Source organism: Ornithodoros turicata, chromosome 3, assembly GCF_037126465.1.
Source record: "Ornithodoros turicata isolate Travis chromosome 3, ASM3712646v1, whole genome shotgun sequence".
NCBI lineage: Eukaryota > Metazoa > Arthropoda > Arachnida > Ixodida > Argasidae > Ornithodoros > Ornithodoros turicata.
In genome coordinates this window covers 30541209-30555636 of record NC_088203.1, presented here as the reverse complement: position 1 = coordinate 30555636, position 14428 = coordinate 30541209, and the positions used below count along the sequence as shown (strand labels likewise).

The window sequence follows — 14428 nt, the reverse complement described above, 5'->3', positions numbered from 1 at the left end:
ATTAGTGGCAGGTTTGAGCACAAAGTTATCTGGCTTAAAATTTATATTGTTTCGGCGTACTTCCTGTAGTGCTGTTTTGTCAGTACCACACACCACCCAGAATGGGCAGCACTGTGCCGAGGTGAAGCTATAACTGCACAGCACAGCACAGCACAGTTCAGTTCAATTCCTATTAAGACCCCTGCAACCCTTGTCAAAACACCTGTTAATCCCAATGGCATGCTTTGTGTGCACTTTCTTTGCACGAGTCTCCCACTGAAAATTCGATGTACAGAATTTCACCAGATCGCAAAGAAAAGGAAAATTAATGCAAATGACAAGCATAATACTTTATTGTTATGATACATATTTGTATGTTACTGAACCACTCGTCAAAATTGTTTAATTGCACATTCACACATTCACATTTCTCAAAGCATTTCAACTAGAAAAGGCTATTCTGTGTCACGCTTTGACAAAAATAGCGCCACCTTTTTGTCACAGGCAGCTTCTCAAGAAACTATCTCAAACTATGTACAATCATTTTGTGTATTTATATAATCTTTGCTGTAATGAAGAAATATCGCGGGGGTGAAGGGGAAAAAAAAAAACGAGGCAAATGACGTTGCTATGACTTAGAACCAACGGGCAGAGAGTGCGCACACACACGGGCATGGACGCGAAGAAATTCAGACTCTTCTGTCCTCAAGTCCGACTGCAGTGAAGAGTCCGCTTCAGTGTCTTGCTGAAATAGACAAATTATCATATGGTCAGCCCACAAAGAAAACTGCATGTTTCGTGTTGCACATTAATTTCAAAGGTTCCACTGGGGATGATTACAATGAGGGAACAATTAAAACCATCCAATTTGTGTGATTTGTAGACAGTTTTAAAGTAGTCTTAATGAAGGTCAAGGATAAGCTTCCTACGTATATCTGCTGCTTGGCTGCAAGGAACACTACAGAATAAGGATATCCTTGCAGACACAAGGCTGTAGGATTTGCAAACACTACTCTACAAAACCTCTTTAAATTAGCTTTTTTTGGTACTGTAGTACTGGAAGCAACACGTTGGCAACACCAGCTATGAGCGACATAGCACAACATAGAGCCGCAAGAGTACATCGAAGTATACAATTGAGTCTGCACTCTGCCCAAACAAACAATCCTTCTATCACAGGAGTTTCTGCACAACAATATAATGCACTGCCCCCTACATGCGAGGTTTGTCCATCTAGCCTGATCCCATCACAAATACTGTCAACGAAAACTTGTTGCAAAACCTGTGGCAAACACAACCCCAGTGTTTTGTGATATCCGAGGTCATCTGGCACAAGCATCGATTGACAGGGACGTGGATAATTTTTTAAAAATATTGTATTGGAATTTGAATTAAACTTCTCCTGCTTATGGACAGGAATTCTTTGATGTCTGCAAGAAGTGTGCCAGGGGCCTCAGCTTTATGTTCCAGTTACCCACTGAGGGTGCTATACAATTCCTTGACCTTGGCATGCACCAGCCTGCTTACCACAGGGACTGGGGGGGGTCATTCCACATGAAGCAATCCAATTGTGTGGCTAGACCACCATGGATCTGGTTCTTTTTCTTTTTTTACTGCTTGACACCGTAAAGAAACCAACGCTCAAAATGTGTTTGCCAAATTCGAAGGGATTTTTACATGGGGTGGCGCTAAACAACTTGTGTTCACCCAAACGAGAAATGCCTTTGAGGAAAGAAGGAGGAAGTCACTGAAAAGGTCAGCTAGCTGCAAGACTCGAACCCACATCTTCAGGATTGTCGGTCCAGTGCTCTACCAATTGAGCTAAGCTAAGGCGCCTCTCCAGTCACCTCCAAGGTTGCGTCACCTGAAGGGACAAACCACACTCACTCACTTCAGCGACTTCCTCCTTCATTCATAGTACTTAGGCACTCGAGGCTTTGTGTGTTTGTCCTCTCTTATGTGTTCCAGCCTCAGAACATCAATTTCCATCGTGCCTTTGAGGGCTTCTCATCAGACAATGGCTAAAGGTGTGTTATGTCTGTAAATGTCACAGTAGTCTTCCCCATCATTCCCCAAGAATTTTCCCATCATTCTGTACAAAGAAACTCTGACCTAGACCTAGAATTCCACAGTTTTGCTGTAGGTTTGCTATTTTTTCTGAGCCACTGCCTGCACACAGGGACAAAATTTGGTACATAGAGCTGGTCACTTCATGGACACTATGTAAAAATTTCTCGGGCTACCGGGGCCTTTGTGCCGGGGTACAATGCTAATTTCAATACGTGGTGGAAACTAATAGGTGCAGTAAAGTAAAGATACCAGCTGCGCAATCCCGCTACGTCAAATGCATCCGGCGATGGGGCGAACCGCTCGTATTGACTGCCCTGGGTTGCCAGCTGTTCAAGACAAGTTCAATGGAAAGCTGCAGCGAATGTCCGAGTTCTTGGACACTATCATGTTCCAGCAATGGGCGTCTGATGACTGCGTGTCGCTTCAAACATTTGTACTAAGTGGCAAATTTTGCCACAATTCTCTGCATGCACTGCATGCCCTCAAGAGGCACCATTTCATAAGCTCGTTGCAGTCCGTTTACCTAAACCAATAAAAGCTGAACTTCTTCAGGATGATATTGTGCAACTTGCACACATTTTGTGCACAAATTTCCTGGTTATCTTTCTACTGGAACAAGTCGTAGGCGCCAGTGCATCCAATCGTAGTATTTGTGTGTATTTGTACCGCTATGTATCATTATATCCGAGTGGCTCACCCACGACAACGCATCTGTACACATTAGAAGTAGTTCCCTAGAACGGCTCCTTATTACTCACCCCCATATCAGCAAGCTGTATTATTTTTCCGATGGTGTTGCTTCACACTAAAAAAAAAGAAAAAGCCTTATAAAGTTATGCTTTAATGTAGAAGATTTCAGGGTTCCAGCAACGTGGAACTTCTTTGCGATGTCACACGGAAAAGGACGTTGTCATGGGATTGGAGCTACAGTGAAGCGACTTGAGGCAAAGACAGCCTCCAGAGACCATTCGAACGGCAAATTTTAGCTCCTCAGGACCTTTTCTTGTAGGCTCAAGGACACCCACAAAACACATTGCCAATATCGGTGCCTACTGACATGTCACGAGAGCAGATTGTGTTGAGAGCAGGAATCTGAATCAAAACTGAGCCAGAGCCGAAAAGCACTAAAAACCTGCATTTTTCGCGGAACTGAAACTGACCCCCCCAAAATTTAGGCGGTTATCGGTTCGTGAAATGGTTCAGACGTGATGTACGTTGAGAGAGATCAGAAGTATGATTTACACGGCAGATTGAGCAGTGTTACCAAACAAAACTGCAACCTCAGTGTGCAAGGTATTTCTTCCTTGCAGCTATTGCGGTTCATTCAGTTGCATAGTTTCGAGGTTTGGCGGTGCTTGATTTCACCAGCTGAAGTAACACCGATCATACATCAGGAGCTTCAGATATCAAATGTAAGTTGAAATGATATTCTAAACACAATTGTGTTGGAGATCGTGGTACGGAGTCGTGGGGATTGTGGTATGGTATTTCTTGCTCCCAGAGTTTACTGCACATTTGGGAAGGCGTTGTTTGGTCCAATGGGCCAAAGGTAATATTAGATAGCACAGTTGCGACTATGAAGTTGCTTTTGTTTTTTGTTCTTGTGAGGTCAATGACCGTTAGGCTACCGTTCACAAACATTGCTGTCTACTAAATAATACTTTCCAAATTCCCTGACTCCAGGTTTTCCCTAAACAAACACAGCGGATTCCCTGGCCATAGCCAAGGTTTCTGTCTATTAGTAATTGCTATTATGCAATTAAGACTAGCTGCATTGTCAAGCATGAACTAAAGAGTTCCACGCAATGGCCAGGGTGACAACCTGTGTGGGGCACGCATACATAGTGGACAAGTTTCGACTTGACGCCTGCGTCGAAAGAAGTCTCAGTATCTCGGACCAACAAATGCTGAGTGCACCCAATGATACGTGACTGACAGAACTTGTTCCCGCATTCCTGCCTTAATTACTCTGTTCATAAAATGTGATATACAAGTTGCTCACAATGGGAAGAAAGGCACATTCACTGAAAGCAAGCAGAACTCAAGAGGTTGGGGACACTCCACGTGAAATTAACATTTAACATTGAAATTAACATTATTTTTTGAGAGCGTCAATTTTTTCCTGAAGACAAGGCCTTCCCCAGACGATGTGGTGGCCCCTCTTTCCCCTTTCACGCTTTCAGTAGCCTTCTTGAAAGCGAAAGTCAAGTCATCTGCACGTGTATGGCCAAGGAAACACGATGTGAGGTATTGTGTCCTCACTGTAGAGTTATCTGTGTCCCAATACCGGACAAGCACGTCCATCTCTTCGTTTTCCGCCACTTCGTTCAATGACTCATCAAATGAAACTACTAAGAATGGTGCACCAAGGAGACTTGATAGCAACTGCTTCTGGAAGTATGGGGAGATTCCATAGTAAATTGTATAGCGGACGTTGTCCATTCTGAATTTAATGTTTGCAGCAATTTCACAATGGAAATAGCAGAGCCAAGGCTGTGTCAGAGCAAAAAGAGCTCATCTTTTGCGACTTTTCTCAGCAAGAAGCCACCTAGGGTGTTTCTTTCGATTCGTGCAGCGGTTCAGATGTCAAACGAAGGCTGGTCGACGCGCTTGTTGTGCGTTCGTTGCAGTCTCTAAGAACGGCACGCGGTTTGCCTGGGAGGCAGCATGAACCACTTTCACTGCAGATAGGTGCCTTTTGCTTACAGAATAACTCCATGCTGCTGTTTTCCCCATATTGCTCCAGAATAATTACTTCCTGCACTTCGTGCAGAGGGCACTGTTCGGGTCGTTTGATACGGGTCCAATCCGGCTGAACTCTGATATGTCTGGATTCATGTTGTCCGCATTGAAAGTACACTTCCTTGTTTGAGCCATTGTCACTCCCACAACACTTAAACTCACAACAGAATGCCAAGCACGCACAGAACTGGTGCCTGATTGACATGACTCACAACAACGCGCTCGCTGCCCCTGGAGCAGCGCGTGCAAAACCACGTGCCACCCACGAGTGGTTCCCCCATTTCCCGCAAAAGGAAACAGAGGCTCGTTGCCTTCGCCCAGCCCTTTTTTCATGCTTCACAACTGCTCGCCCCAACGATGCAATGGTATGGCCGATGAACCGCGCGAATCCGCACAAGCGGCTGTCTTCACTATGTCATAGTGCCCTCCGTGTGAAGAGGTTTTCCTGGACTTTCGCAACTTGCTTTCAGTTTCCCCGACTTTTCCAGATGCATCGAGATTCCCTAATAATTCTCTGTTTTCGCGGTTGGTAGACACTCTGCAGAACGCTTGTATCACATTGGCTACATTGACTTTTTTTTCAGCTAGCAACACAGCTAATTTATCAAATTTTGCATATTTCACAAATTGCTTGGCAGTTTTGTTTCACCATACTGAATAGCCTTTTTTTCCATGTGTTCACCAGCTCCACGTATACTGAATTTTATTATCCTGTGTGCAGGCAGTGACTCAGAAAAAAAAAAAACACATACAGCAAAAACGTGGATTTCTAGATCTATATAGTACAGCACAAAAGACCCATTTTAGCATGAGAGTTTCTTTACACAGAATGAAAGAACGATTCTTTACGAACACTCTGAATGCAGGGGCGGCTATTCTCATATGTTAGTGGCAATAACCCCATGCACTGATAAGAATAAAGGGAATATGCTTCCAGGAAAGACTTGTATGCATCCCATACATGCATGGGGTCCCTGTAGTGTCTTTGGCACCTGTCAAGGCACAAACACTTTATGCCAAGGCCAGCCACACCAAAGTGAAGCAAAAACGCGATGTTCGCCACAGAAAGGCATTCGTTGAATGCAGACACTGTGCAGTATACAGCATTCAACTGGATGTTCCACTGTTGGCCGCAGGAACCTGATGCATTAAATACTACCTCAAAATGTTGTTACCACGACATGTTACGTGTGACCATGAGAAAGTGGCGATTTTGTCGCAAATGACCACATGAGGGTTGCGACAAAAATAGTTGGTGGAGGGCACCCATGTTTTTCAAATTAATGTCACCAGCTAGAGACCAAAGGTTGAAACGGTAGCAGTGTGTTTGCTAAAATCACGACTACAAAGTGGCCGAAGACTTTCTGGTGCAGTTTTGTTCCCCAGGTGTCAGTTTGCACAAGAAAAACGATGTGGCGTACTTTTGCCTCCGAAGTTGCCATTAAAACAAAAAGAAAAAAAAAAAAGACTATCCTGAAAAAAGCTGGTGCCTGACATGATCAGCATAGAAGTCTGTTTTGCATTGGTTTTTCTCAAAATAGTTTGTGTGATGCAACGTGTTGCTACTTTAATTGTCTGTCACCAGGCAAGACAAAACTTGGGACGCCGCATACACTGCAAGTTGCTCTGTCACAACACAACAGAGACAAGGTGAAGTCACAAAATCACGAGCACGTTGTCCAGCAGGGTAAACTGGGCAGTAAATCTCTACTCGCTTGCTTAAACGCTGAGTGAATTGAGGGCAACAGCATTTCTCCGAGGCACTACAGAAGCTACTGAGGCTACCCGCTGAGAAATCTTTTCAACGTTCAAGCAAGCGGACTAGACCTGCTGCCCAGGCTGATCCTTCCCTCCCCCCGTTTTGGTTGTTAGAGGTGGCAGATGACCCAGTGGTGCCATATCTACTGTGATGTGGCACAACTTACCATCCTTAGTTTGTTTGCCTGCTCTTCTAATCTCTTCTCCAGAGCTGTGCGTTTGTTCTGCCTCTCTCCTTCGAGTTCTTTCCTTTTCTGGTCATCTTTGACTTTCTCCATGGCCTTCTGAAGCTCAGACTTCTGACCCAAGACATTCTTGCCGCTGCGCATTAAAGAGGTGAATTCATTATTTGACTGACTCTCGAATGACAAATATGATGGGAAGGCTATCAGACGTTCAGTGTGACAAAAGACATTGCTAAGAGCAGTTCGTTTGCCACACACTTAAAGGAGCACTGAGGTGAGTGTTCCCCAAAAGCTTTGTGTCTTTGGCTGCGGAGTGTTCCGCAAAACATAAAATGAGTTACTGCGAAAGCACGACGAGTGCAGGTGAACTACAGAGCATGCACAAGGCCTCTGTTCTGCACACCCTCTGAAAAATCCTACGGTCGTGAAAAGAATATCAGAGAACGAGGGAGCATGGTGACGTAACATAGTCCCCGGAACATGAATCGTGACGTACAGCAGCACAGCTCAAGTACATGTAAGTGGTCCGTGAGCTGAGAAGAAAAAAAAGCACAGGGACTTTTCGGGTGTATGGCCCGCCCACAGACAACACTCAACCTTTCTACGTCACGTGAGTATTGTCTCGGCCGCTTTCTCCCACTGTTATTGGAAATTTTATTGCGCATCTATAATACACTGGAGAGTGACAATATTTTGTGTGGCGGCACCTGATGGACACCTTGACAGATGAGGCGGGGTTTCGAGCCACGTTACATAAATGTCACCTCATTACTCTTTTAGTATCTACAAAAACCCTCAAACGTTGTTAATGGGAAGACAATGGGAGCTCTGGCGCTCATGTCCACGTGGCCTTCCTTGTTCCCTATGGCTAAAGTGGATTTTGATTACAAGTTTACCCGCTCATTTTAAACTGCCAAATTTTTAATATGTGTGTCACGTGAAATAATCCAGAAGCCAAAACTTGAGTGCAGGTGCCACACAAATTAATTGAAGTGCAAGAACATTAATTCAGGCGCCATATGAAAGCCAAGATGCCGCATTAGTTCATCGAATGTGCCTCGATGTGGCTTTTACAGCGCTGTGGCATTACCGCTTGAGAGGAGTTGACTCTCCCCAATGCTGTCACTGCGGTGCTGTAGAAGATCTAGAGCACACTCTCAACCCTCCCGAACCGTACTCTCTGGATCTCGCAACGAGCTGGACTCTCGCCCCCTCTCACAAAATTGCTTGGTCCCTGGCCACATCCAGCCCACTAACGCTCTGCCCTCAAAGCTCTCTTCACCTTACTGGATACCATAGGACTTCGATCCTTATTGTGAGGGAGCTCATTATTTCATTCCCAACATCACCACCAGCAATGGGGTAGATTATCGCCCCTGGCAATGAAACTCCCCATTCATCATCTCACAATAAAGTTGTTGTTGTTCATATGTTGCCCAAATTAATTTGTTTTTGTGCTAGGATTAATTTGTATAGCAGCTGGACTAAAGTTTTGGCACCTGGGTTATTTCATATGGTACACAGATTAAAAATTTGGCAATTGGATTAAAGTGAGCGAGGAAACCTGTAGTAGTAGTAGTGACTTAGAATGTAAAAGAATGACATGACAATGACAAAGTTCACAGCAGATTGGATATGGAATAAGCAAAGCGTTTTCATAATAAAAAGTCTCTGGAACGTAAGACAAAGATGGCCAAAGTGATTGACTCACTGACCGCCTGACACTGCAGTCATCTCTTGCCACTGTTCTCTGGATTAGCATGTATCATATGTAAGCACTACCACAAGGGAAACTGTTCACTAGAGCATGTAATGCATATTCTGCACGTACACTGTGGATGTTGCTTCCAGATGCGAGAGAAAATTCCCTTTACTTGCTCTTCCTTAGTGTGTATTCTTCCTGTATCACTACATAGCATATCCTGATAAGTCAAAAGTGGCAACGGAATCTCAGTGCAGTCTGGATTTTTTCTAGTTACATTCTGGAAGAATGTGTGTGCTAATATGGAACCACACTCCAACAAACCAAGTCTTCTGCTCTTTCCATAGGCTTTTGCATCATCACCACCAACCATCCCTGCCCTGGTTCACTCTGCAGCACTGTCACCCTGCAGTGCAGGGTGCAGTTTACCCTGTCATTTTTATAGTTACATAGAAAATCTAGAGATAATTTGTCCAACATTGAATTTTCTTGTTTACATTAGCACTAGCTTGCGCTAGCACTAGCATTTTTCCTGAATTGGAAAAAGTCATGGGAAAACACTAACTAGTGCAAACGCAAACTTGCGCTGGCACTGCCTTGCGCTGGCACTGCCTTGCGCTGGCACTGCCTTGCGCTGGCACTAGTTAGTGTTTTCCCATGACTTTTTCAATTCAGGAAAAATCCAGTCACCACACATTCACTCTGCAGCGCACTAGGCAGCATAGTGTTGCTTTATTTTTGTTCTTTGGTAGCATATCGTGTTACGTGTGCTTTTGCATATGAAAATCACAATACGCCATATTTTCCAGACTGTACTTCACCTATCTCATCCAACATCTTGTTCTCTGACCAACCTAAGCATTTTCAGTTCCCAGTTGATATCCCTCACGTTTGTACCCCCTAATATTGCGTCAAAAAAATTTTTGTCAACTGAGTTTCTTTCAAAGGCGTGCAGTAATAGTATTGCTTTTTTTTTGTTGTTGTTTTTGTATTAGTGCCGCGAAGCAAGTGTGGCTATGAGCAGTGTACAGATGTAGACAGATGGAGAGAGGACAGCAGGAAGGAGTGGGGGCAGGGGGGTTAGTATGCATCCTGCTGGGTAGACTTCAGGGGGAACTGTGCAGACATTCATCTGGAAAGTCTTCGGAAAACCTTCCAAGGGAAACCTCAGACAGCACAGGCGGTGGTCGGATTAGAGCCCATCACCTCCCAGTCTTCAACACGACCTTGGCTGCCACTAACGAGCAGGACACCTTAACCAGGCAGGTCGCTGGTAGTGATAGTATTGCATATTTAGCAGACTGAACATTTTCTTCTGTGCACAGAGGAGGCGTAAACTTTGGAGAAACCACATGACCAACTGTCTGTGCACTCAAGGCGGCAATACGGGTACGCATAATGTACGCATGTCTCTATGCATGCATGTGTATGCTTGTGCATGTCTCCCTTATCTGGGAGAGGGACCAATGAAGTAGCTCTATGGGCAATAGGGGAGAGAGGGAAACTGAGTAGCTGTGCAGACCTACTTGCATGGTGTATAGAGAACCGCCAACAATGCACATACTCCGGATACCCTTGTCACCTGCTATGTATGAACCTTAATAAATACAATGTCATACAGTTGTATGCAGTGCAGTGTAACATCTTCCTAAAGGCTGTTGAAGCATGGAGCTCTGGGCAGCCCCTTCTACAGCTAGTGGAGGCATTGGCTATTCTACAAAAGAGGCTTTAGTACGTTCTTTGCTCGCTATCCAACTGTCAACACTCACATTTTCTGATTAAACAAGAGCTCCCTGTGCAAGTTCTTCCTCTCTGTGGACTCGAGACAGGGATTGGAGGGTTTCTTTGGGATGATGAGGCCTTCCTCTCCAAGAGGTAATGGGTGTCCTCCCCTGGAGCCAAGACCTTCCCCTGACTGGCTGCCGCCCATTGCCATTCCTGGCATCCTGCTACTGCTGCTTCCGCTTTTCTCTTCAATCAGTCGTACTTCTCGTGGCTGCTCGTCTGGTTCAGTGTCACTGTAGTCCGGATCCGGGATCATCGGAGGGAAGAAGTAATCTGAAATAAGGCAATCAACAAGCAAAATTAGTGGGGGGTTCAAATTACTTTGCACTTCCACAGACACTTTTTTCAACTATCAATTCTTCATGCCGTATCTTCACTTTCCAAATGCTAAGACTGCAAAGTAGAGCCATGTGGTTTCTCTGGTGCTTAGCAGTGCCTGGTATGACAGTAGCCATAGGATGCAGGTAACAGAACAAGCACCCTGTCTGTGTGTTGCTAGTACTCTCCATATATCTAGTGCCACAAGAACACATATATGAAAAAAAAATTCATATTCCCATAATACAAAAAGTCCTCGTGCAGGTAACCATGATTTAAATTAGAAAAAGTGCCCCTGAAGGCATTCAACATAACTTGTAACAATCCTACTTTTTAAAGCAAAATGTGCAATGATGGCGCTACTACTACTCATTGTGAAGTATACTACAAAATGTACCTCTCAAGCCCATGGCTGTCACTATCAGAAATTAAGAGAGGAGCAGCTATTAATGAAGATACAATGGCTTATGGTTTCGGCCCCTCGCAATGAGTCGACTGCACCCCATCTCCACACACTGATGGATAGACGATACTGCCATAGCTACGTATGTCAATCATGCTGGTATACGACCGTCTACCATGTACGGCTGACACATACGTATACCCAATCAGGGATTTCCCTACACAACCCTCGGTTTTTTTTGCAACATCCCCCTCCCTGAAATTTCCGAGATTTCCCGATACAACCTGGTTCCCAATGCGCAGACCCACAAATATGCATCCATACACATATCCCCCCCCCCTCCACACACACACACCTCCAGAGGTCAAGTTCTGGCCGGTAGCGGGCTGTCCACCAAAAGCAAGCAAGGCCCCAGTGATTTATCCAGAACCCCCGAACACCACCACCCCCCCCCCCCAAAAAAAATCTGCAGGAGACCCTGAACTTTGTGAGACTGCGCAGTATTTCGTCAAAAGCATGTAAAGACACCCCCTTGCGATGCCCCCCTCTCCCCCCCCCCCCCAAAGTACGAAATTCTGGGTAAACCACTGCAAGGCCCTCATCGAGCTTGTGGTAACTGGGCTCCCGCCAAATATCCGTCCCCCATATCCCTGAAGTTCATGTGCGCGTTTGCTTGCACTAGCTTTCCTGCTGCATTGCTTTGACAGCGCTTCAGGCAATGGCTCAACCGCGGTATACGCGCCCTCTCGGCATCCAGCTGCACGCTGTGCTTTCCTGTCCATTCCTCAACGTGAACAGCTCACACCCTCTATATATCCGCTCCTTATGAAACCTACTTACTTCTTATGGCGGCGCCCACCCTAGCACAGAAGCAGAAGCAGGACCGCTTCAACGTCCCGGACGTTCCCATCGTAAGCACGAACGAGAGCACGAACTAAAGGAGCGCACGCGCTCACTACTTGTTCCTCTTCCTCACACTCCTCTTCTTCGTCAAAAGTGGAGTCCTCGACACTCTGACTGTTGATTCTCCGTACATCAGTTCGTACGATTCTCCTGATTGAAGTCGGCCCAGGACGCACATGGCAACGGCGAGCCCTTTCACCAGCACCGCCACCCAGGACGCACATTCCTCCAGGGCGTCAGCCGTGACGTTGCCCACCTTTCATCATCACCTCCACCATCACCATCCTTCACCCTCACCTCCTTCACCACCACCTTCAGCCTCTTCACCCACTTACGAACTTGTTAGTTTCATTGTTTCTGTTCTGGGTGAAGGATGACCTGCACACCGGTATAACTCCAGGTATAACAGACCTCCGTGGTTCATCCCTCGCAACGATTGGTCGCTCGTAGGGCTCCACCAGTGACCTTTTTGCATTCCATTCTAGCTGTGCCCTTTTCTCCCCATTCACTGCTTCAACTTCCCCGGTGAGTTCCCCTTTTTTTTTTGCAACCCGTTGAAAAGCTTCGTAGTGGTCCCAAGATGAGCGATTCGCTTATCAATATGGGCAGCAAGCACAAACGCGCTGAAGACCGTATATTTCATACGTACCCGAATTCGGGCATTTCTGTTCTAGTGTAAATACTGCCGAAAAAGAAAAAAAAAATCAGATTTTTTAAAAAGGAAAAGACGCCCACCCATACCGAGTACACCCACAGAATGTCCGGGAAAATAAACTCAGGAAACTGCACACTACCATTAGCACTCGCTTCAGGACCCAGGAACGACAGTTTTCTAGTTACGTACGTCGAATCATTTTCAAACTGTATAATTCCGCCTAAAAACGCAAAAATATCTGGACGATAAATAAGGATTTCTGTAGTACCCGTTTATCGAGGCAAGCCTTGGAATCGTCTGTGATGCCCGGAGACAGTGCACTTGTATTTGCGCTACGTAACGTCTGCTTGCGGAGACACGGAAAACACAACACTGATGGCCCAATGAGTGGAGAATTTCCTGAGAATTGACACCATGTGGAGCAGACGCCGGAGGGAGTTCTTAATCAATGACGACCGCCCCAATTGTGGCCACTTATCACGCTATAAAAACGGCGCACCCGGAAAACGCCCATTGAAGTCATTCTCTTCGCGAGACATTTATAGACATAGACCAACAGATAAGACCGCAATAGACAGACCGCAGACAGGCTTTTGCGTGCTTGATGTAATGGACGGACCATGACGCTTGGACCGGTGACTGTCCGCCTGCACGGCCGGCAGGGGAGACGCAACGGAAGAAAAGTCATTTGTTATATCACTCGACGATTTTCCACGCATTTTCTAGGAAGCCACTCTTGATGTCTTGATGTCAACTCTCGCAAATATACGCGCTTGCCGCACAGGAAGGGAATTCGAATGACTTTAGAGGGCTTTCTAGACGCGCGAACAATGTCATCTCTAGACAGAGCCGTAGCGATGGAGGGGGGGGAGTCGCCCCGGGCACCCTCGCCAGAGAGCGCACCAAAGGGCAGGTTGTTAGTTCAGTACTTACGATCTCGGCAGTGCAAATGAGAGTTTTCTTTTCTTTCTTTACAGAGCTTCTGACAGCAGTGAGAGAGAGAGAGAGAGAGGGGGGGGGGGGGGGGGGGGGCTTCACGGTTACTCTGCCCCGGGCGCAATAAACTCGCCTTGCGACGGCTCTGCCTCTGACGCGACATACTGCTAGGCAAGAGAAAGTATAATTACCATTACTTCTCGAAATGTTATTAGTCTATGACCCAATGAGGAACGAATAACTGCACTCAAAAAACGAAATTCTGTTAGTTACATGACTTTAAACGTATTTCAGCTTATAGGGTAAGTTTTACTAACACTAAAATACCGTTTCGTCAAAGGCAAACCCAGGCCGCGTGCGTTTGAAGGTACGATAAAGAAGTAGAGCTGCAATCTCAGAAAATTTATCTATTCGATAGCCTGTGCCCTCACTACTCTTACGTCACTATTGTCGTCGAAATTGCGCTTATAATTTTTGAGAAACTGAAATTGAAAATTACGGGCAACACTGTGTCCAATTCCCCAACAACTGCGCAATGCTCGTCAAGTACGGCGGTCAAACTACATTGCATGCAATTGCATGCGTTACACTTCACTGTGTCTAAAACAAAAGAAGTCGGCTACGGAGCCGTCAGGAGCAGCAAGCGAGTCGGGGCAACGACACCTAGATCGAGAAACCCTGCTTATTGCCTCCTCTCCATCCTTCGTTACGTGGACATATATAGTTAGAATTTGTCTGCTATTGTGATTCGCCGTTCTGCGAATTCAAGAACTCGGAAATGATCGCAGCTAACTTGGAACCTGTAGACATGAATCTGTAGACAAAAAGTGCAACACGCTTTGCAGAAAATCAGTCATGAGGTCTTGATATACGACCGTTTTGAGCTTTATTTTGAAGTTCTCCCGTTTAGTACGCAGGGAAGTTCCATCACTGCTCGCAGACGACGGTCGTTCGTCTCCATGGCTATGGCTGCTGAAAACTCGTTCGTGATT

The 14428-nt window shown here is 45.7% G+C and overlaps 2 protein-coding genes across 6 annotated transcripts in view; one reads left to right on the top strand and one right to left on the bottom strand.

Annotated features, from left to right (window-relative positions):
• LOC135388372 (uncharacterized) overlaps window positions 1–14428 on the top strand; it is a 123166-nt gene that overhangs the window by 28414 nt on the left and 80324 nt on the right. The gene's annotated exons all lie outside the window — the stretch shown is intronic.
• LOC135388370 (protein FAM107B-like) overlaps window positions 309–14428 on the bottom strand; it is a 78717-nt gene continuing 64597 nt past the window's right edge. For 3 of the 5 annotated variants that reach the window (XM_064617898.1, XM_064617894.1, XM_064617896.1), the window contains exons 2-4: window positions 10206–10494; window positions 6717–6870; window positions 309–724 (exon numbers count right to left, since the gene is read on the bottom strand). In XM_064617898.1, the coding sequence (XP_064473968.1) occupies window positions 608–724; window positions 6717–6870; window positions 10206–10477 (543 nt within the window). In that variant the 5' untranslated portion in view covers window positions 10478–10494 and the 3' untranslated portion in view covers window positions 309–607. Of the gene's footprint in view, window positions 725–2807; window positions 2855–6716; window positions 6871–10205; window positions 10495–11782; window positions 11882–14428 lie in introns of those variants that run through there. The other 2 variants (XM_064617895.1, XM_064617897.1) reach the window with 2 other exon arrangements.